The 22,046-nt window shown below is 33.7% G+C and overlaps 1 protein-coding gene across 1 annotated transcript; it reads left to right on the forward strand.

The window, feature by feature from the left end:
• Positions 1-899: 899 nt before the first annotated feature.
• On the forward strand, positions 900-8,013 carry LOC145099785 (uncharacterized). The gene is made up of 5 exons (XM_079037291.1): positions 900-1,227; positions 1,274-1,324; positions 1,402-1,440; positions 1,503-1,723; positions 7,933-8,013. The coding sequence occupies exons 1-5, from the start codon at positions 900-902 to the stop codon at positions 8,011-8,013; spliced, it is 720 nt and encodes a 239-aa protein (XP_078893417.1).
• Positions 8,014-22,046: the final 14,033 nt, after the last annotated feature.

Raw genomic sequence — 22,046 nt, forward strand, 5'->3', positions numbered from 1 at the left:
ATATCAATTCAATTTTCTGAATTTATTGACACTTGAAATTTGAGAACATTCTTGATTTTATGATTTGTCTATTTGATAACAAAATATTGATGATGGTTATTAGTTTGATACTTTTGTAACATTTAGTTTCATAATTCAATTTCAGAATCAAGAATCAACAATGTCTTTGCATAAGTTTTATAAAAAGAAAGAAGATAGCGAACAACTACATAAGTATACGAAGGTGGATTTAAATTCACTACCCATTGATCCGTTTGAACGACCAAGTATAGAATTTTATCATGTAAACCAAAGAGATGAAATTAGAAGAGCATACTTGCAAAAAGGACCTTTCCAACCTTTAAATCATAAATTCCCACCACATGATTTTGGAGGTAAACTTCGAAGATTTATTCAATCATAGTTTGATGATAATAAATATTGGTTAGAATATAGTATAAAAGAGGATGTTGCATTTTGTTAATGTTGTGAAATCTAGATTCAAGGATTAGAATAGGAAATCGGGAATAAATAAACATAAAGAAGGAATTCCACACATTATTGTTGTCCAAAAGTGCCAGAGTTTGATGAACCAAAGACAATCCATCACATCTGCCTTTGAGAAACAAAAAACTTAACAAGAAAAAGAATATTGTACTCGCTTGAATGCTTCAATTGATTGTGTTGGGTTCCTACTCCGACAAGGATTAGCATTTTGTGGTCATAACGAAAAAGAAGACTCGGATAATAAAGGTAACTTTCTTGAACTATTACAGTGGGTAGACGATCAATGTGATGTTGTGGATCGTGTTGTGCAAGTATATTCACATGTAATTTTAAATGTTATTAAGGGAGATCTTCGAAATGATTTATTTACAATTTTAGTAGATGAGTTACATGATGTGTCATGTAAAGAACAAATGGAATTGGTTTTGCAGTTTGTAAATAGAAAAGGTGAAGTTGAAGAAACGTTTATTGGCCTTATAAATGTTAATGACACTTCAACTTTCTCACTAAAGGCTACCATTAATGATATGCTTTCAAAACGGCATTTGAGTCCTAGTATGATTAGAGAACAAGGGTATGATGGTGCTAGTAATATCAGCAGTGCATTCAATGAATTGAAGACTTTGATTATGAATGAAACAAAATATGCACATTGTGCTCATTATTTTGCTCACCAATTACAGTTAGCCCTAGTGTTTATTGCAAAGAATCACATGACCGTTAATGATTTTTTTGGATGTGGTCTCCTAGTTGTTAAATATTATTTGATCTTCTTACAAACGACAAGATAAGTTAAGAAAAAAGCAAGCAGATAAACTTATGGCAGCATTGGTAGGAGGTATGCTTTATGTGGTTTATTTTCATTTGTTTATGCTAATTATTCCACTAATTCATTTCATATGTGGTTTAATTTAGGTGAGCTTGAGAGTGGTACCAGTTTGAATCAAGAAGTCGGTATTAAACGACCGTCTGATACTCAATAGGGTTCTTATTTTGCATCTTTATTAAATATTCAGCCATATATACTTCCATTAGTGATGTATTTGAAGACCATGGTAAATTTGATAGTGATCGTGATCGTGATCATAGAGCTGAAGGGATTCGTATGTTAAAGTGCTTAAAATCGCTTGATTTTGTGTTTTGTCTACATTTGATGGTTGATATCTTAGGAGTGACGGATCATTTGAATACAATACTACAAAGAAAAGACCAAGATATTGTAGATGCCATGAATCAAGTAAGTAGCTCAAAAAAAAGCACTCCAATAAATTAGGGATGTAGAATGGGAACCACTTTTAGAGAAAGTTACTTGGTTTTGTGCTAAAAAAACAAGTTAAAGTTGTTGATTTGGAAGATGAATATTTTAATGGATATATTCATCGAAGAGGTTCATAGGTTAGTAATGTTTCTTGTTACCAACTACCACATTGATTTATAAATTTATTGCGTTTTATCATTAGTTATATATATATATATATATATATATATATATATATATATATATATATATATATATATATATATATATATATATATATATTCATCGAAGAGGTTCATAGGTTAGTAATGTTTCTTGTTACCAACTACCACATTGATTTATAAATTTATTGTGTTTTATCATTAGTTATATATATGTGTATATATATATATATATATATATATATATATATATATATATATATATCCTCCTTAATAAATGAAAATAATTTTGCCACATGTCACTCTCTCATTAATTTGGACACATATCATTTTTTGGTATTTATGAATAAATGTTTTTTCCATGTGTCATTTTCTCATTGTTTATCTTTTTTTAATTAACACATCATATTTAAACCTCAATTATTAATTGTCTTATTTGAAAATAATAATTAAATTACAATATTACAACTCATATTATTGAATATTTTTCATTTTAAATTCAAATTTTAAATTTTAAATTTTAAATTTAAATAATTTTTTGTTTAAACCTTCATATTTAATTTTTTTGTTTTATCCAACCCGTATAACATACGGGTCTCACAACTAGTATATATATATATATAGGTTAACAACGTGCACTATTATCAAGTTGATGTATTTAAGGAGATGATTGATATGTAACTCCAAGAGCTAAAACATCACTTTAATGAAGTAAACATTAATTTACTTCTTGGTATTGCTTGTTTGGGCCCAAGTGAATTTTTCAAAGCCTTTGATTTAGATAAGATAATGAAAATGGCTACATTTATCCGAAAGAGTTTCTAACAGAATATCATCGTCGACTTGTTGAAGTGAAACTTGGAAATTACATAAAAGATGTGCGAGAAGATGAACGATTTAATGATTTGAAGCACATTGGAGACTTTGCCAAAAAGTCGGTCGAAGTAAAGAATCATATAATATCTCCTAAGATTTATCTTCTTCTAAAACTTACATTAATCTTACCCGTAGCAATAGCAAGTGTGGAACGCGTATTTTCAGCAATAAAGTTGATAAAGACTGATATACGCAACAAAATGAGTGATCAATTTTTGAGTGATAGTTTAGTGTCGTATTTGAAAAAAAAAATATTTTAAAAGGTATCAGTAACGATACAATTGTGAAAATGTTTCAAGATATAAGACCTCGTAGGATTCAATTGTAAAAACTTTATTATAATTATTGAAGTGATGTTTCAATATTTTAGTCATAGAACCCGACCCGCCACCACTATTATTTTACACTTTCATTTTTTTTTTTATTTAGATAAGAAATCACGTGGTTTTTGGTTCTAAAATTGCCACTGTAATTGTAGTATCTTTTGATAAAATGAACCAATCATCACCTTATAGTTACTAACTTGGTTAAAAAAATTAGTTTATCAATTTTTACAAAACAATAGAGTTGAACAAATTTACTTATTTTTTAATATTTTTAGTATAAAAATAAAGGGTTTCACAACTTAAACAACTGTTACTTTCTTGTTTGTTTATAAAATTTAAGGTGCAATAGAATGATCGATATAAGTTTCATTTTATTTTATTTTTATTTAGTTTTTTTTTTTTTTTTGAACGGTAGAATGTTGTTGGCGAGCAAAAACTAGATAACAGAACCATAACAAACAAAAAAAAAAATACAAAATATATGATTGTAAAATTAACCTTACATTCATTGTTATTATAATGCCAAATATAAGATTACATAATACGTGTCAATTTTTCAGAATTTCTTTTTGACACATGATATTTTTCTATGATTTTTATTATTTCTTTCTTTTTTGGTAACAAATCAAATGTAATTCAAATTTTGAAAATACAAAATCATATCCTAATAAGATTATTATGTTTATTTTGTTTAATAAATTAATTTATAATTACTTACAATCGATAATATCTTGTTTTTTTTATATTTTATATTTTTTTATCTATATAAAAATTTTAAATATACCGACCGTGGTTTCCACGGGTTATAACCTACCAATAATATCAATTTACACGGTTTTCATCTATTTGACCGGTCCAAAAGCCATACAATTTCGATAATTCCGAATATGCATACAATTGTACTAGATAATAGGAGTCCCAGCTTTGAACATTTGCTTTACAAGGTCTAATTTTTTTTTTCTATATATATTTATTTAAAAATAAAATTTACAATAACGATAAGGATGCGTTTTTCTGACTCGTCTTGGGCCTTTGAGGATATTTAACTTCTCCGGACCAACTTTGGCTTTCCTCTATGTGAATCATGTCAATCTGCATAAACAAGAGCTTTAGCCGATTTAAATGGATGTAAAGATTGGACTTTGTGGACCTATCGACCAAAGTTTGGAAACCATGACCATAAAAAATATGATTAACTAATATTAATCGTGTCCAACAAGTTAATGCTATCCATTTATTATGAATTTCTAAAGACTTGCAGGAAACATCTTAGTCAACTTAAATTGGACTTCTTTCCCTTTTTTAGGTGACTTTAGGAGTGTTTTGGTAGTAATGGCCACAGGAATTTGGAAACTTTTGGTCGTAGTGGTTAACTTTAGATGCTATAACTCTAAATTATAATAAATGGGAAAGAAATTGAGACGTCTGATTTAATACAATAAAGCAAAGGTGTGGCCATTGCTCACGTCTCTTCTCATAGGGCTTGCATGTGTAAGTAGGTTTGTATGAATATGGTTTTGAAGAGTAGACGGTCGTAGAACATCAATGAATGGTATATGGACTTATGAGTTTAATAAGAAAACTAAATTCAAATGGCTTTCGGCCGAGCTGTATAAAGAGTAGATGGATTTGTGTGCTTAAGCCGAAAATTTAGGATTTAAGTTCCATTGTGTGCACGTTCTAAAAAATAAAATTAAAAATAAAAATTTATTTAATAAGTTTATATTTTTAATTAAATTAAAAAATAGCCATACATGGTTTACATCTAAAATATGTTTTAACCAAAACTATATTTCGTTGAACACAATATCCCGCTTGAGGGGTACATTCGTATCGTATTTTAATATTGGCCTTCAGGCTCATTTAAAATAATTAGTTTGCAAACAAACATCAAAACACAATGTTTTAAAAATCGGTTCGAGCCTATTGGTTTAATTGGAGACGAAAACAGTTCAATAACAACCAGTTTCATGTCAATTTTAGACCGGACCGAACCGGACGATTTTTCAAAAACCGTGTTTAACCGCTATGATAAAACTAATAAAAAAACGTTTGAATTGGTTATTAGACTTGGATAATTGGATTTGAGTTTGCGCCATAAAAACAACCCATTTTAAATGCAAATTGAACAACTCATCAACCAAGTTATCCAGAACGTACACAACTAGAAGGATGGCAACGCATACCACTACCAGACACGACTTCGACTCATGCATGACAACTCGAAGGATGACAACACATACCACTACTGGAATTCACTTTGCCCATTAAAAACAACCCATCTGATCACTAAGTTTTTTTGTTCACGTTTAACTTTTTTTTTTTTTTTTATACATTTATTCCTTATAACCAATTACTCCAGATTAATCTGGAAAACTTACTTAATATGGTAACATATTTTTCAGTTTCAACATACTTAGTCCTTAAGCTTTTTGTATACATTAGTCTTTTGACCAGTTTTTTTTTTAGATTTTGCTCATAACATCTAACATGGGACAGTCTAATAAGGTGTTCTCATGTGTAACTTATCATTTAGTTATATCTATAACATAACTCACAAATCGGTCAAATAATGATCGTACATTAGTTTTCTCCAAGCAGAAGATGTCTTCAACTTTAGTTTTATCAATCTCCATAGCAGACAACAAACTTTTTTGTGATTGTCTCCTCCTAACTTGAATTTGCGCTTCCAAGATAAAAGAAAACCCTAGCAACAAATTTAATCTATCTTCATAGCAGACAACGAGATTCGTTGCGATTGCTTCTTCCCAACTCAAAATTGTACTTTGAAGACAAAGAATCTCGTTTTATGCAGATGGATGAAACCAAAGACAAAAATATCTTCTGCTTGTAGAAAACTAAGACACCAGCACTATTAACTTATTTAAGTTAATACCTCATATATGTATATATATATATATATATATATATATATATATATATATATATATATATATATATATATAAAGGATAATTAAGTAATTTGGTAAATAAATTCCAAAAATATTCCCTATGCTAGGGTTGTAACAGCCCGGAATTTCAGGTATCTTTATTGATTTGATTATTTTTGTGTTTTGGAGAGGGGACTCGGCGAGTTGGAGCTCAGACTCGCCGAGTAGGGTCGCGATTCTAGACACGGGATTCGTTTGGACTCGGCGAGTCCAGGATATGGACTCGGCGAGTCTGCGCTGTTTAATGAAACCCTAATTTCCCGGTCCTAAGCCCTATTTAAAGGACCTTATGGCCCTCATTTGCGGCCACCTTGAACCCTAAGAGCCCCCATACGACTGTGAGCCCTTGTGAGTGTATTTGGAAGCCATTTGTTCACCATTTTGTGTGATATTGCAAGAAAGGAGGGAGAGGATCAAACTTGAGGAGTTGGGGAGCTTGGATCCGTTGCTAATTCATCAAGGGAGTCTTCTTGAGGTAACTTTCAGAGCCAAACTTCGTGTTTTGTGTTGATGTGTCAAATCTAGGGTTTCTTCTTGCACTTCTTGGCTTAAATTGGAAGTATGAAAGGTTCCATGGAGATATGGAACCTAGATCTGGGCCTTAGCAGGTCCAGGAGACCCCATATGACTAGCTTTATGTCCATCCTTTTGAGTTAGAAGCTAAGGTGGTCACATTAGAGGTTGTTTCCCCAAAATAAGCCTTGTACGCATTGCATGGCAACCAAGACTGAGACTTTACGTGACAAATAAGCTTGGGAAGGCCAGATCTATGAATGGATGGAACGGATCTGACCGCAAAAGCCAGTTTTAGCTGGTGCATGGCATGGACTCGCCGAGTCTGATGAACAGACTCGACGAGTCGCTTGAAGATTGTCCTTGAGGACACCCAGTGTGTAGTCCTGACCGAGTTATGGTTGACTCAGTGAGTCAGGACGAGTTAAGAGGGTCGACAGGTGGACTGAGTCGAGCTGGGACTCGCCAAGTTGTTCTTGAGACTCGGCGAGTTGAGTCGGGGTGGCCCCACGACTCTCCCAGGTGGAACTCGTCGAGTCTGGGGAAGCACTCAACGAGTAAGAAGGGAATCCTAGGGAGTTGGCGAATACGTCTAGACTCGCCGAGTTGCCCCTGTGCACTCGCCGAGTCCGGTCAAGTTGACCGTTGACCGTTGACCAGAGTTGACCTATGTTTGACTTCTTAGGGATAGTCAAACTTAGAAGATAAAAATGTTAATAAGAGATGTATGATGTTATAAGGAGATTGTAGCTCGGCGGATTGAGCACGAGTGACTTCGGGATTTGCTAGCTTTCGATATTCATGAGGTGAGTCTTCTCACTATACTGTACCCGGAAGGGTTTGACTGTGTGACCGGAAGGTCGGATATGATATGGGATATATGTGCTATATATGATAAGTTAATTGTTATACGTGCTATGTATGTTATGTGGGCCGGAAGGCATTATGTTATGGGCCGGAAGGCGTTGTGTTGTGGACCGTAAGGTTAGCGTGGGTAGGGCCGGAAGTCTACCCAGCAGGGACGGAAGTCCCCTAAGACACATGGACCGGAAGGTCAGGGCCTGGAAAGGCGTATGTGCGTAAGTTGTATTTTGGGGAACTCACTAAGCATTTATGCTTACAGTTGTCGTGTATGTGTTTCAGGTACTAGCGAGGACCGTGGGAAGGCGCCGGCGTGATCTGTACACACTGATAGATGTTTTGTGATCTTGGGATTCATATGATTTGTATTCTGACATGACACTTGGAATGTTTATGTCTTGTTTTAAATGAAAATACTTTATTTTGAAATGAAAAATTTGTTTGAAAATTTACGTTGTTACAAGGGTAATTTACATAATTTATTATCTTTTTATCTATAGTCGTCACTTTCAAAACCCCTCATTCCACCGTATGGTAACCTTGACCCACAAAATCATCATCAAGTAGATGCCTCCGACTGATATCTTAAACATCTGTTGATGCACGTCAGCTATCCAATCAAATATTGCTGACCACCACCATCATCTTCATTGCCGATGACCACCACCATATTGATGTCCGTTCAGTTGTTGAGCATCATCATCATCTTCATCCCCGATGACCACCACCATCTTCCCGTCATTCCGGTTACTGACCACCTCCTTCATATTCATCGCATACGACCACCACGACTACATTTTTCTTCTTATAGCCACCTATGTCGACGACCACCACAACTACCCTCTTCGATCAAAACAAAAGATGTACGGAACGGTGAATGAGGAAGACAAGAATCTGACCGGAGATCATGATGCTCATATTAATTCAAAATCAAAGTACATGTTAGTGTTTATCTATTAGTTTTATCGGCAAGGGAGTGTCAAAGCCAAATCAAAAATCGGTTCCTAGTACTTTTCTTTTTTCAAATTCTCAATGTGACATCTAATTGATCTCATTGATGAAACTTTTCATAGTTGAAATTGACTCATAATTGATTTGCATCTGCAGTTGATTTCGAATGATAATTCAAAACTCGCAATTAATTTGGAATGACAATTCAAATCTGTAAATCTTGGTGTGTAGGATCTGCAACTACTTGAATTAGCTAAAGACTGGGTAGCTATCTAGTTGTATTCTATGAGTTTATTGCAAATCGAAGTAAAGAGTATATGTTGATATGTGTATGGACCATAAAAAGAAACAATTAGTGGAACGAGAAATTGTTTCGTCCGAAACTTGACCATACAATCCACGATGCGAATTTTGGGAATATTTGGTCAAATATATTTAGCGTTAACAGTTGCCTAAAAATCGATTTGTTTTCGTGATGCACATACTTGTAGATTAGGTTTTCTTTGGTAGTAGATTAGCTTTTCTTCAGATGTAATATGGCTTTCTCTAATATATTCCACATTGTTGCATCTTAAACTTGTTAAATGAAAAGATTTGTTATGTATAAGCTATTAAATATTTTCAATCTAGACGACTAGATCTAGGAATAACACATATTTTCAACTGATGCGATGTTTTTTCTTTTGATTAAGACGTATACTAATTGACCAAAATGTCATATGAAGCTTCCCGTGAGGAAAATGTGTACATGGAAAAACCTATAGAACAAGCCGAAAAGTATGAAGAATTGGTGGATCTGTAATTGATTCATCTTCATGTCATCTTTTGTAATTCCATCTTTTATTATTTTATTCCATTTCAAACAAAAGTGAGCAATCTGAACAATAAATATAAAAGTTTTAAATAGATTGCAAATCGCAAGTTACATGCTTTCAACTCTTTATAGTGGCAATAAAAGTTATAATTTTTCATGAATTAAAAAATAGCATTACATTTATGTTCAAAGGATTTGATAATTTGTATTTTGTTTCTTGTTAGAAACAAGTGCATTGCATATGTTACACAGTGAAAATAAATATATATTTTCACAAAATGGTATTTTTACAGAATATCATTCTTACCTGATGTTATTCTCATAGAATGTCATTCTCGTAAGAATGGACCATTAAAGTAGATCAAGTGCGTTCATGAATTTTATATTTAAGAATGCTATTTTTTAAGACTTATTCATTTTTATGAAATTTTGTTAGAATATATATAATTATATTAAAATGTATACGACTATTATTTTGTAAGAATATGTATGAATCCATATTTACATTCAGATGTATATGAATATATATATATATATATATATATATATATATATATATATATATATATATATATATATATATATATATATATATATATATATATATAAGGATCTTATTATTTTTCAAATGATAGTTCAAGAATGTAGTTTTTCCTCAAGAATTTATTTAATGAAAATATGTGTTGTGTCAGAAAGATGTATCCAGTCATTCTTATAGAATATCATTCTAACAGAATGCTTTTCAAACGTAATAAAATTGTGTATGATTAAAAAAATTATGCTAGAATTAAAATTAAATTAATTAAAAAAAATCAGAATTTTTAAATCAAGAGAACTAATTATCCCCCAAAATCTAAAATTTTCTTTTTTTAAATTTATCTCTATTGACTAAAATACCTTTATCGTGAAATTAGATGATCTTTTTCAATTATTTTTAATTCAATAATGTTTATTAATCACTTTCTGATAACTAAAATGATTTTTCCACAATCAATCCTACATCCACACAGTAGATAGTTATAATACAATAACCTAAGTCTATATACATACATACATATATATATATATATATATATATATATATATATATATATATATATATATATATATATAGACACACACACACACACACACACATATATATATATATATATATATATATATATATATATATATATATATATATATATAGAGAGAGAGAGAGAGAGGCAAGATCAATAGAGAACTAAATTGAGGGAGAAAACCAATAATTTTTTTTATTTATAGTGAATGTATGTATCAAATTTCACATGTGCATATGCATGCATAAATGATTCTCTTCTCCTGAGTAAAAAACATGTGGACATGAAGATTCAACACAGCAACACATTGATTAATTTATGTGAAACAAAAGCAGAAAGAATCGAAGATCAGGTACTTCTAAACAACTCCTGATTCTTTTTTCACTTAATGCATAGAAAGAACGAGAACACTTAATATTTAATAGAGAAGTCCTTCATTCGTTGACTGAGTATCTTGATACATACTGATAAATTTCACTGGAAATTTACCTAATCTAACAGACGAACATATCATTAAATTTGAAATTTTTTGAAGAAAATGAGAGGTAACATAGAAGTATAGAAGAAGTTCAGAATATGTGATGCAAACAACATTAAAAGAACCAAGCTCATAACTCAAACGAGTCCTAGCAGTGATTCACATCAGACCATGAAGTTAAAAAAATAAGTACGTGTAGTTAATATCAAGTACACTATCAACTCATTTATGTCTTGTGTTGGAAACTAAACAAATAAAACTTAACAAATTAATGAAACAGATACATGAACAATCGATAAGGGTATGAAGTGAATAAGGATAGTTACATACCCTAGTTGAATCTAAGCGTAAAGAGTAGTTTAGTGTTTACACTGTACTAGGGTTGTCTCGGCGACTTGGGGAGGATGTCAAGAAATAGGAATAATACATACGGATTCACATATGCTAAAATTAGTTTCTTTTATAGACACCTCTTACATGTTGCTAGTGTTTTAGATTCCCAGACAATCTCAGAGGTTTGGCGGTCGGGAGAGTTGAATATTTTGGGTTTAGGAATGGAAGATTCGACGTAGAGCTAGACGATTTGTCCTTCTGAGACTGTAACGCCTAGTTCCTGGTATGTATTTAATTAAAGATTTATTCATTTTGGTATAGAAACTCGACGAGTTGGAGGCCTCAAACTGGTCGAGTAGGAATGGAAATAGGATGCGGTATTGTAAAGCCTACTCGATGAGTTGAGAGCCTCAACTCAACGTGTAGGATTGGCAGAGTGAAACCCTAATTTCTAGGGTTTTGCACCCTATTTAAACACCTTAACCTCCAAAGGTTGGCCTCATTTACATCCTCCATGTTCCAAACTCTAGATCTTGAAACCCTAATGCATTGTGTGAGCTTGTGAGTCATTTTTGAGAGAAATCTTGTGTGTGTGAAGCTTGTGGAAGAAGGAGAAGCTTGAAGACTCAAGAAGGAGATATTAGATCTAACAACTTCTTTTTATTCTCATCATTTTCTGGTAAGCAAGTCTCCAACTTGGTAAATGATTTCTTGGATCTCTTATATATCACTTTTGTTGGGTTTTTGGTCCAAATACCTTGATCCTCGGGAAATGCATGTTCCAAGTGAGTATACATCCAGATCTAGGACCCTGAAGGGCTTTCATGGCATAAAGGTGCAAACTTTATAGTGATTGAAGCCCCATGCAAGCTTTTGGGTGTCATCTTGGCCTTTTAAGCTCCAAAAGGCCATACATTAAGAGAAAGTCAAAGAGTTTACATGTTCATGTAGTGTCTAAGGTCTACATCTCAGTTTATATGCTTTGGCTTGAAGTGTTAATGGCTTTTAGATCAAGATCTAGGTCTTAAAGAGTTAGGGTTTTAGCTAAACCCATTAAGGAAGGGTGTTAACAAGTAAAGTTGGAAAGTTTACCCTTAAAAGGACATTTCCAGTGTGTATATGAAGTATGCAAATTAGATCTAAAAGATAGGGCTTAATCTATTAAGATGGCTTAACAAACTGAAGAACCCGTCGAGTCCATAGAGGAATTCGATGAGTTGGGTCGAAATGCCCCGAACCTGTAGAAGGAAAAACTCTACGAGTTCAGGATGGACTCGACGAGTGGAATTGGAAAGTCTCGATTCTGATGATAGGAGAAACTTGACGAGTTCGTGAGGAACTCGACAAGTTGGATAGCGATTTTAGGGTTTCTAATTTATGGAATTCGGTGAGTTGATGGGTTAACTCGGTGAGGTAAGTCAACCCAAAATGTTGACTTTGACTAGGGGTAAAATGGTAATTTTACCATAAGAAGGATTTTTGGATTTTGACTAAGTGTTATTGTGACAATGATAGTCTGGAAGTCGTTGGAGCAGTCGTTAGAGATTCCTTACCCTGAGATTCCATAGTCAACTTTGTGATGTGAGTTTCATCCTATATGAACGGGTCGTAGGCACCAATGGCGGCCTCTATATGTATGCGAGTATGTTCTAGGCTTAGGTCCGATGCCGGTGATAGCCTGATGTTGGTTTATATGTTTCCGGACTTTGGTCCGATGTCGGGCAAAGCCCGAGGAATGTTTGTATGTTGGATGTCTTCGTGATTCTTTCATGTGCTTGTTTTTATGATCCTGGCTTCGATCTGATGTCGGGGTAAGCCCAAGGAATGCTTATATGTTATATGTTTCCGGATTTCGGTTCGATGTTGGGTGGGGCCCGAGGAGTGTTTATATGTTATGTATTTATGTTATATGTATTCTTGATATCTTTATATGTATACCATACTTTGGTCCGATGTCGGGCGGGGCCCGATGCTAGACTTGTCTGATGTTGGGTGAGGCCCGATGTAGCGGTCAAGGCCCAATGTATGTTATTATTTGATGCTATGATTATGTACGGTATGTGCTAGTTTGGGGAGACTCACTAAGCATCATGCTTATAGTTTTTAGTTTTGGTTTCAGGTACTTCTGGTAGCAAGGGGAAGAGCTCGGGATGATTGCAGTGCACGCACCATTTATTTAGCCCGGGATGTTTATACTTCGATATATTTGACATTATGTTTATGATATTTTGAGATACACGACTTATAATTTTTATATTATGTTTGATAACTACGGTTTTGTTAATGATTTAAAATGATATTTTTGGACCGTATTTTTGGGATGTTTCAAGTTGGTATCAGAGCCTTGGTTTGAGGGATTCGGGCACACTCTTTGGTGTGTCTGAACTCAAACCGAGAAATTGGTATAAAGTTTTTGATAGAAAAACCATTTTTACAAAAAGGATTTTGAAAAGAGAAAAAGAGTGTGATGCATGCAATCAGTCGAGCTCAAGTAAGTACTCCTAAATTACCCATACAAGTTGATGTTATGATATTCTTTTGAGGACTGCATGCTAGATTAGGGCTAAGGATCTAGGAAGGAAGCCTTATGTGCTTGTTATATGTGTATGAGCTTTATGAACTGCATGCTAGTACTGATTAGTCGGTGATATGATGGGCTGATTAGGATATGCTTGAATATGTTTACTCAATGCTCAAATGTTGCTTGCTTTGTGCTTTTAGGAGTTCTACTTATCCCTAACTAAGTAGTAAACAAATATGTCAACTTACATATTTCGAGGACTAAATAGTTTCAGAGGTTAGGTTTAGCTCTATTTCGCAGCTCTTGTTTGAGTCTAACCATTGTAGGATAGGACCTGTCGTTCGAAGAATTATCTTGTCTTAGTAATATGTAATGGTATTTGCAAGCTAGTTAGGGGAGGTAGCAGGGATTTCTTATGCAGCTGATAGCAGAGACTGGGTTGGTGATTACCCTAGGGCAAGACTAGGATGAGATTAACGTCAGAACAACAATAGCAGTAGAAGGGACTTGGCGGAGTCAATGGATTTCTTGAGGAAAGTACAGATAGATGTGGAAGGTAGTATGTGAAAGATCTAGTATGCTCAAGAGTCATATTAAAGTGATATTTCTAAATAACATATGATACTAATGTGTCACAGTAAAAACAACTTGATACAAATGATTATTTATTAGAAATTGATTTTAATAAATATTTAATAAAACTCTTATAATTTTATTGGGAATTATTTATTTCCAGGAAATAATTAATTTTCATTAGCATGTAACATAATATATATCATTTGGTATGATTTATAAGTCATGTACAAACTTTTGGACTAGTTCAATCCTTTTTTCTTTTTCCTAAAAGACAAGGTTTATATTTTATAAAAGAGTTTATACAAGTTTGAATTTCTTTCTTCTTCTTTATGCAATTTTTGAAATATGCATAAAAAGAAGTGTATGCCTTGTCTAATCATGCTTTAAAGGCATAGGAGACATGCTTATGACAACGGGGACAAGTTTTCCTAAAGTGCTAACTACTACTAGTTAATACGTTCACTTTTTGCATATAAATATGAGACTTGCATTTGGCTAGAATGCTCATCCCTCACTTCGTGCAAGTGGCCGAAGTGTCTCTTATCTCTCTCACTCTTCTCTTGCAAAAGTGTTAAAAGGTTAGAAGTTACTTGTATTAACTATATTGAAGCTCATACTTTGGTTATGAACTTCAAGCTTTAGGGTGTAAGAGTTTTAGACAAGAATCTACGTCAAGTTGAGTCATTTTTGGTGTCTCAAAGGTTCAACATTCTTCATCAACTTCCAAGCCTCCAAAGAGGACCCAAAGAACTACAAAGGTTGTTATTTTTTCACTTTTTCTTTGGTTGGTTTTTAAATCTTTCTATAACTTGTAAGAGGAACCTTGGTGGGTATAGAATGTTTATGTTATTTCAAAATTTAAACTCTTTCGTTGCCATATTTTTCAAGTTTATGAAACTATTTTTGAACTAAAACCCAACAATTGGTATCAGAGCCATCTTGCAAGTTTGATTAGATTTTTTGATTTTTGGAAATCATAGTTTTTAGAGAATATTGATAACTTGTTTTTGTATAAAAAAATAAGTTCATACATATTTTCTTTGACAACTTTTTATGTTATGTTATGTGACAAAAGCTTCATGCATCTTTTGTCATTTAAAGTTGTCTTAGAATAACAAAGGTTATTTAATGTATATATTGATGTATATGATGTGCATAAACTAGCCAATGACCAATGTGTTTTTATGTTGTTGTGTTGGTTATTTTTGTTATAAAATGGTTGTAATAATTTATTTATTCAAATGGTATGTAATAATTAAATATATTAGCTTTTCTTGGTTATTTTTGTAAAGTAATAGATTAGTTTTTAAAATTAATTTATTTGTACAAAAATGTAACAAGAAATCAAGTTGAAACCATTTTTTAGAAGACAACAGAGAAATTTTCGAGTCTAAAAGGAGTGCATGATTTTCAGTGACATTTTCTGAAAAGCAACACTAATGTTGTGAACAAAGGGTTGTTGGACTTTTAGCGATAGTTGTTGAATTTTAGCCTTCAAGAAGTTTTTCATATCTCTTGCAAACAATGAGTGTTTACTCAAGTGGGAGCTTCTACAACAACATTACAATGAGTGTTGTCTCACAAAAATGTCATTAGTTGATTATGTTTATATACATATCTTTTTATACATGTTTGTGTTGTTTATTTTATGCATTTTTTATGTGGTTGATAAAATTAGTTTTTCACATGCTAAAATAATATTGGACAAAATAAACATCACATGAAGTTTGGGGTTTTAAAATTAGACATAAGATGCAACAAGTTATTAATTTTAAAATAAAACCCGTTTTATAAAATCGTTGATAATAACAAATTTTGAAATACTCCATTATAAGTTTTCAAATGAAGATTTTTTTAACTTATACAAACTCCAAATATATAAGTAATAAAATGAAGTTTTATTAAAGATATAAAAGGTTCAAATGCATTCAAACATAATACCGGTTATTAAGATTGAATTGCATCAAATTATATAAAAACTAGCTTTTTATATAGAATCTATAAAAGTGATTTTATTTTGAAATTGATACCATGGTTTATTATATGCATGTAATAACCATGATACCATTTGTTTTTAAACTAGAATTATAAAACATATAAAGACCCTTTTTACAAACCTCAAATCTATGCAATCCTTTTGAAAAACACCCGCACATCTCTTTTATGCACAAGTGGGATAAAGGATGCCTAATCGCTTAGTGTTGTCTTTTGATGGCCGGGGTGTCTTCGCGATTTCTATAACCTAGTTATAGGGCGATCACAGATGTTTTTTAAATTGGAAGAGTGATCGAAAATTTTTTGTAATAAAGGATACCTAAGCAAGAGAGTTCCGAGGCATAGATGGGATCAGACATGTCTAATTAAATTTGTTATTAGTGATCCCATAAATCTAGGAATTATTTAGCAAAATATAATTAATAATCTATATCAACCGGGTTGAATTCAAATGGATGGGTTAAAGGATACCTAACCATTTATTTGTGTTGCAACTTGAATCCTAGACTTTGATAATTAATGTTTTTGGAAACTAAAAGGGTATTAATTATTAAAGATTAAATATTGAAAATACTAAATGAATTTTGTTAAAAAAATTTGTAGTTAAGTAATCCATTCTCATTATCATGTATTGTCATTTTCTTTAATGACTTAATAAGACAATAACATCCAATAGATACAACTTCAATAAAGGAGTTCATGCCATAAGAGACAATCTCGTAGGAGATATTAAATTGTATACACTTAAATGTCCTAGTCCTACACTATTTGGTTTGAGCAATTAAACCTGAACATGATACCTAGTAAAGGCATCGGTGTGATTCTTAAGATGTTTTTAACATCAAGCTAGGAATAGTTATTCATGACTTCTAGGAAGTCTTGGATAATTTAAACATATATATCTGATCATATAACAAGTCAAGCAATATTCCAATAAATACCATGATATTTTATTTAAAGCTAGTTTAAACATTGGAATAATGCAATGCTAAAAGAGTCACCTAGTGTGATCCAGAAGGCCCATGTTTTATTGACTACACACCTTTAAGCCCAAGAAATCTACTAAAGCCCACATAGATGGACCATGTTTCTTTTGTAAAGAAATTGGACATTGGAAGAGGATTTACTCCTCTCATTTGGAAAGAAAGTCTGGAAGAGACTAGTACTTCTTGTATCTACTAGATCAAACTCATGATTTTCATGTAACACTTTGGTACTTGGTACTTAAATGTTAATCTAATGTTTGTAACTGGCTTGCAAATATTTATTGATGAGCAACGAAGCTGAGCACAATCTAGTAGGAACAAGACTCAGGGAGTTTAGTTTATTATTTTTGCTTAGAACATAAATTACTTGTAATGTAAAACTATATTTTTTTTGGAACAATATATGATTTAATTTAGCATGTCTAAATTTTTGTCTCAGTTATTTTATTCAAATGTTTGATCATTTACTTAATCATTTTTAATAACAATAATATTCATATTCTGAAATGATTAACTTCTATTTATGAGCTTGGATCTCTTAATAGAGTTTTGAAGTAAATATCAACATTTTATAAATAAAATTAAGCTCTATATGCAAACAGTTTTGACTTAAACTTGTTTTAAATCAAACTTATTTTCGACATTATTATCTTTATTATATCAATGACATTCACATATTCCAACTTCAAGAAAGGGATATTTGAATGAAAATAAAGTAGTCTATATGACATATGTGAACCTCATTTATATGTAAAGGATGATGGGTTTGAGCCATAAGAACTTTCCTATGTGCACATGCAAACCCTAATTCTTGGATCTAGGTTTCTTTAATAGAACATGCAATGTATCCAAGGCTTACAATTCTAGATCTAGTGTAAACTATTGATTCATAACATATGAAATCAGATCTAGAAGAATACCTTAAGTTGATTGCTTGAAACTTCTTGTTCTTGGAGCTTAGAGTCACAATTGCCACTCCTCTAATGGATTACAAACACCAACTAGCAAGAGGATGACCTTGAGAGAGAGGAGGTGAGGAAATCAGCTCTAGGGTTTCTTTCTTGCAAGAGTGGCCGATTTCCCTCACCCATGGGGTCTATTTATACTATGAGCTACTAAGGTATCACCATTAACCCTAATTGAATAACTTAGGCCCTAATCAATACAAAGATCCTTCTAGATATGAGGCTTGGACGATTTTAAGGTATCCTAACCCTAAAATTCGTCCCTCTTAATATCCATAAGGATTCATAGCCCAAAACACTACTATCATACATTTGACAGTTTATGCCCCTTTATTCAATTAACCTGTTTAAGTCACCAAATTAATTCTTAATTAATTTATGACTTATATCAATCAAATAATATTATTGTTTCTTTAATATATTATTCTCATAATATATTAATAATATCTCTTTTCTCTTTACAAATCACCCTGTCAAGTTGCTATGGTGAAGGCAACCTAAAAGGACCATGCACAACCGGGTCAAGTACTTACCAAATATAGTTACAGCCTTAGACACTAATCCAACAGTCTCCCACTTGGATAAGTATAGTAACTATATATGCAAACATAATCCGATTAGCAATCGTAGCTCTCAAAGACGCTGTCAAACTCTGATCTTATCAATCCTGTCCTTTAGATAAGGGATCGTATAGTCCTCTGTTTAGATATCATGCAGACAATCTCATGAAGCATTGTCATACTCATTGTCTAGCAAGTAGTTTCTCGATCTCAGATTCATTTGACATAGAACTTAATTGAACACATCAATTCAGTCCTGACCGGTCCCGACACATAAGTCAAATCAAATCATCGAGGGGCCCTGATATCGCTTTTACCCTTTTAGGATAAAAGTAACAAATAAACTTCGACTTATATGCATTTACTATTTACTAATCAACTATACACAACAATGTGTTTTATGACATCAATTTCCTGATGCGGTTTCGCATTCTCAATGCACAACCAATTAATAAACAATAAACCATATATCTTGGTTTTAAGACCATATGATATGATCGTCTTGCGATCACTTGCGGTACATTCCAAAAAGTGATTCCAGCAAGCACGGGTTTATTCCAATGCTCAAAACTCGTTCATAAGCACTCATGAACATTGCAACAAACTTTTGCTATGTCTAATACATTTTAGACAATCTACACACCAATTCATGACAATCTTCATTCATACCTACTTCCAACATATGAATGATTGTCGACCATTTAAATAATTCAATTATTTTTAATAACTCAATTATTCAGGAAGTCAAAACATGCAAAGTGAAACAATAGTTAAACAATTAACATAAGACAGTAGCTTTACTTATAAATAATACTCATTTATTTAATCATCAAATGTCAATTACATTTATGTATTACATGTTTCCAAACTATCTAATCTAAACTAATATCGTCTTTCAGCACAATGATCCTAGCGTGCTGCAAGTTCTTAACCCTACTCAGTCCCTGCGTACGCGGATCTGCTGGGTTATCCTTTGACGATACCCTCTTAACTACGAGGTGTCCTTCTTCTACTCGATGTCTAATAAAGTGATATTTTATGTCGATATGTCGAGATCTACCATGATCCCTTGGTTCATTGGTCAAGGCAACCGCTCCTTCATTATCATAGAAAATTTCCATAAGCTCCTTTATGGCAGGCACAACTACAAGGTAACCAATAAAGTTCTTCTAACACATCGCCTCCTTTGACGCTTCGCTCGCTGCAATGTACTCTGATTCGCACGTGGAATCAGCTACGGTTTCTTGCTTGGAACTTTTCCAAGTCACTGCTCCTCCATTAAGGATAAAGACCCAGCCCGACTGCGAATGGTAGTTGTCCCTGCCGGTCTGGAAGCTGGCATCACTATACCCTTGCACCTTTAAGTCATCACTCCCTCCGAGGACTAAAAACCATTCCTTGGTCCTCCGAAGGTACTTAAGGATATTCTTTACCGGAATCCAATGAGCTCTGCCAGGGTTCCCTTGATATCTACTGACCATGCTCAAAGGAAAGGCCACATCAGGGCGAGTACAAGTCATAGCATACATGATTGAGCCAACTGCGGAAGCGTAAGGTACTCGGCTCATTTCAACTATCTCGGCTTCTGTACTCGGACATTGAGACTTACTCAATTTGGCATTACTTTGTATAGGTAGTTCTCCCTTCTTCGAGTTTTCCATACTAAAACATTTTAGTACCTTATCCAAGTAAGTATTCTGACTAAGTCCTATTAGGCTCTTACTTCGTTCTCTCGCTATCCTTATTCCCAAAATATAGGAAGCCTCTCCGAGGTCCTTCATAGCGAAGAACTTCCTGAGCCAGGACTTAACCTCCAGCAGAGTCGGGAAGTCGTTTCCTGTGAGCAGTATGTCATCGACATACAAAACGAGGAAGCTAACTATACTCCCAATGGCCTAGACATATACACATGATTCATCCTCACCTCGTACAAATCCAAACTCTTTGACTTTCTCATCGAAGCAAAGATTCCATCTGTGAGATGCTTGCTTAAGTCCATAAATGGACTTCTCAAGCTTGCACACTCTATTGGGATGCTTCGTATCGACAAAACCCTCTGGATGAGCCTTTTAAACATCCTCAACCAACTTCCCATTAAGGAAAGCGGTCTTGACATCCATCTGCCATATCTCATAATCATGAAATGCAGCAATGGCTAGCATCACCCTAATAGACTTTATTTTAGCAACTAGCGAGAAGGTCTCATCATACTCAACTCCAGGAGTTTGAGTAAATCCCTTCGCAACCAATCGCGCCTTATACGTGTGCACATTCCCATCCACGTCGGTCTTCTTCTTGAAGATCCATTTGCACCCAACCGTCTTACGTCCGAGCACACTATCAACCAAGTTCCAAACTTGGTTGTCATACATGGACTGAATCCCGCTATCCATCGCCTCTTTCCATTTTTTAGACTTTGGGCCTACCATGGCTTCCTTATAGCTATTAGGTTCATCTAGATTTATTAGTGTACCATCACTAATATACGTGTCCCCTTCGGTAGTAATATAAAAGCCATAAAATTGGGGTTGAACTCTAACTCTTTCGGAACGTCTAAAAGGTAAGGACTCGTCAATTGGTTTAACCGGAGTTTCCTCCTCAGGCTGAGTGTCAGCGTTAGAGGTTCCTTCATCGCTCAACTCTTGAATCTCTTCAAGATCGATTTGCCTCCCACTGTTCCTTTGTCTTGTGAGTTCTCGCTCTTGGAAAACTCCTCTCCTCACAACGAAGACAACATTGTCACTCGGTCTATAGAAGAGATATCCAAAGGATTTCTACAGGTAGCCGATGAAAATACACCGCTCACTACGAGGTTCGATTTTGTCGCGAGTTTCTCGTCTTACTAAAACTTCACAGCCCTAAACCTTGATATGTGCCAACGAGGGAGCTTTCCCTGTCCACATCTCGTGAGGTGTTTTGGCAACCTTCTTTGTAAGGACTCGGTTAAGCATATGGGCGACAGTCTCTAAGGCATACCCCCAAAATGAGATAGGTAGTGAAGCACGACTCATCATAGCACGAACCATGTCTAACATGGTTCGATTACGCCTTTCTGCCACACCATTCAACTGTGGTGTCCTAGGTCGCGTCAATTGCAAAACTATTCTGCATTCCTTAAGATAGTCGTGGAATTCAAGACTTAGGTACTCTCCTCCTCGATCGGATCGAAACATCTTGATTTTCCTACCCAATTGATTCTCCACTTCATGTTTGAACTATTTGAACTTTTCAAACGTTTCTGACTTGTGCTTGATTAAGTAAATATACCCATGTCTACTATAATCATCGGTGAAAGTCACGTAGAAGTGGTTCCCATCCTTTGTGGTGGATCTAAAGGTCCCACACACGTCGGTGTGTATGAGATCCAATAAACC

The sequence above is a fragment of the Lactuca serriola genome, chromosome 4 (assembly GCF_051521515.1).
Source record: "Lactuca serriola cultivar US96UC23 chromosome 4, Lser_US96UC23_V15, whole genome shotgun sequence".
Lineage (NCBI taxonomy): Eukaryota > Viridiplantae > Streptophyta > Magnoliopsida > Asterales > Asteraceae > Lactuca > Lactuca serriola.

What these genes read in the sequence shown, in the direction of transcription:
- LOC145099785 (XM_079037291.1), top strand. Translation starts at nt 900, where the DNA reads ATGGAATTGGTTTTGCAGTTTGTAAATAGAAAAGGTGAAGTTGAAGAA. An exon ending in TAATGATTTTTTTGGATGTG is followed by an intron (nt 1,228 to 1,273) that starts GTCTCCTAGTTG and finishes ACAAACGACAAG; the next exon opens with ATAAGTTAAGAAAAAAGCAA. An exon ending in TTGTAGATGCCATGAATCAA is followed by an intron (nt 1,724 to 7,932) that starts GTAAGTAGCTCA and finishes TTTTATCTATAG; the next exon opens with TCGTCACTTTCAAAACCCCT.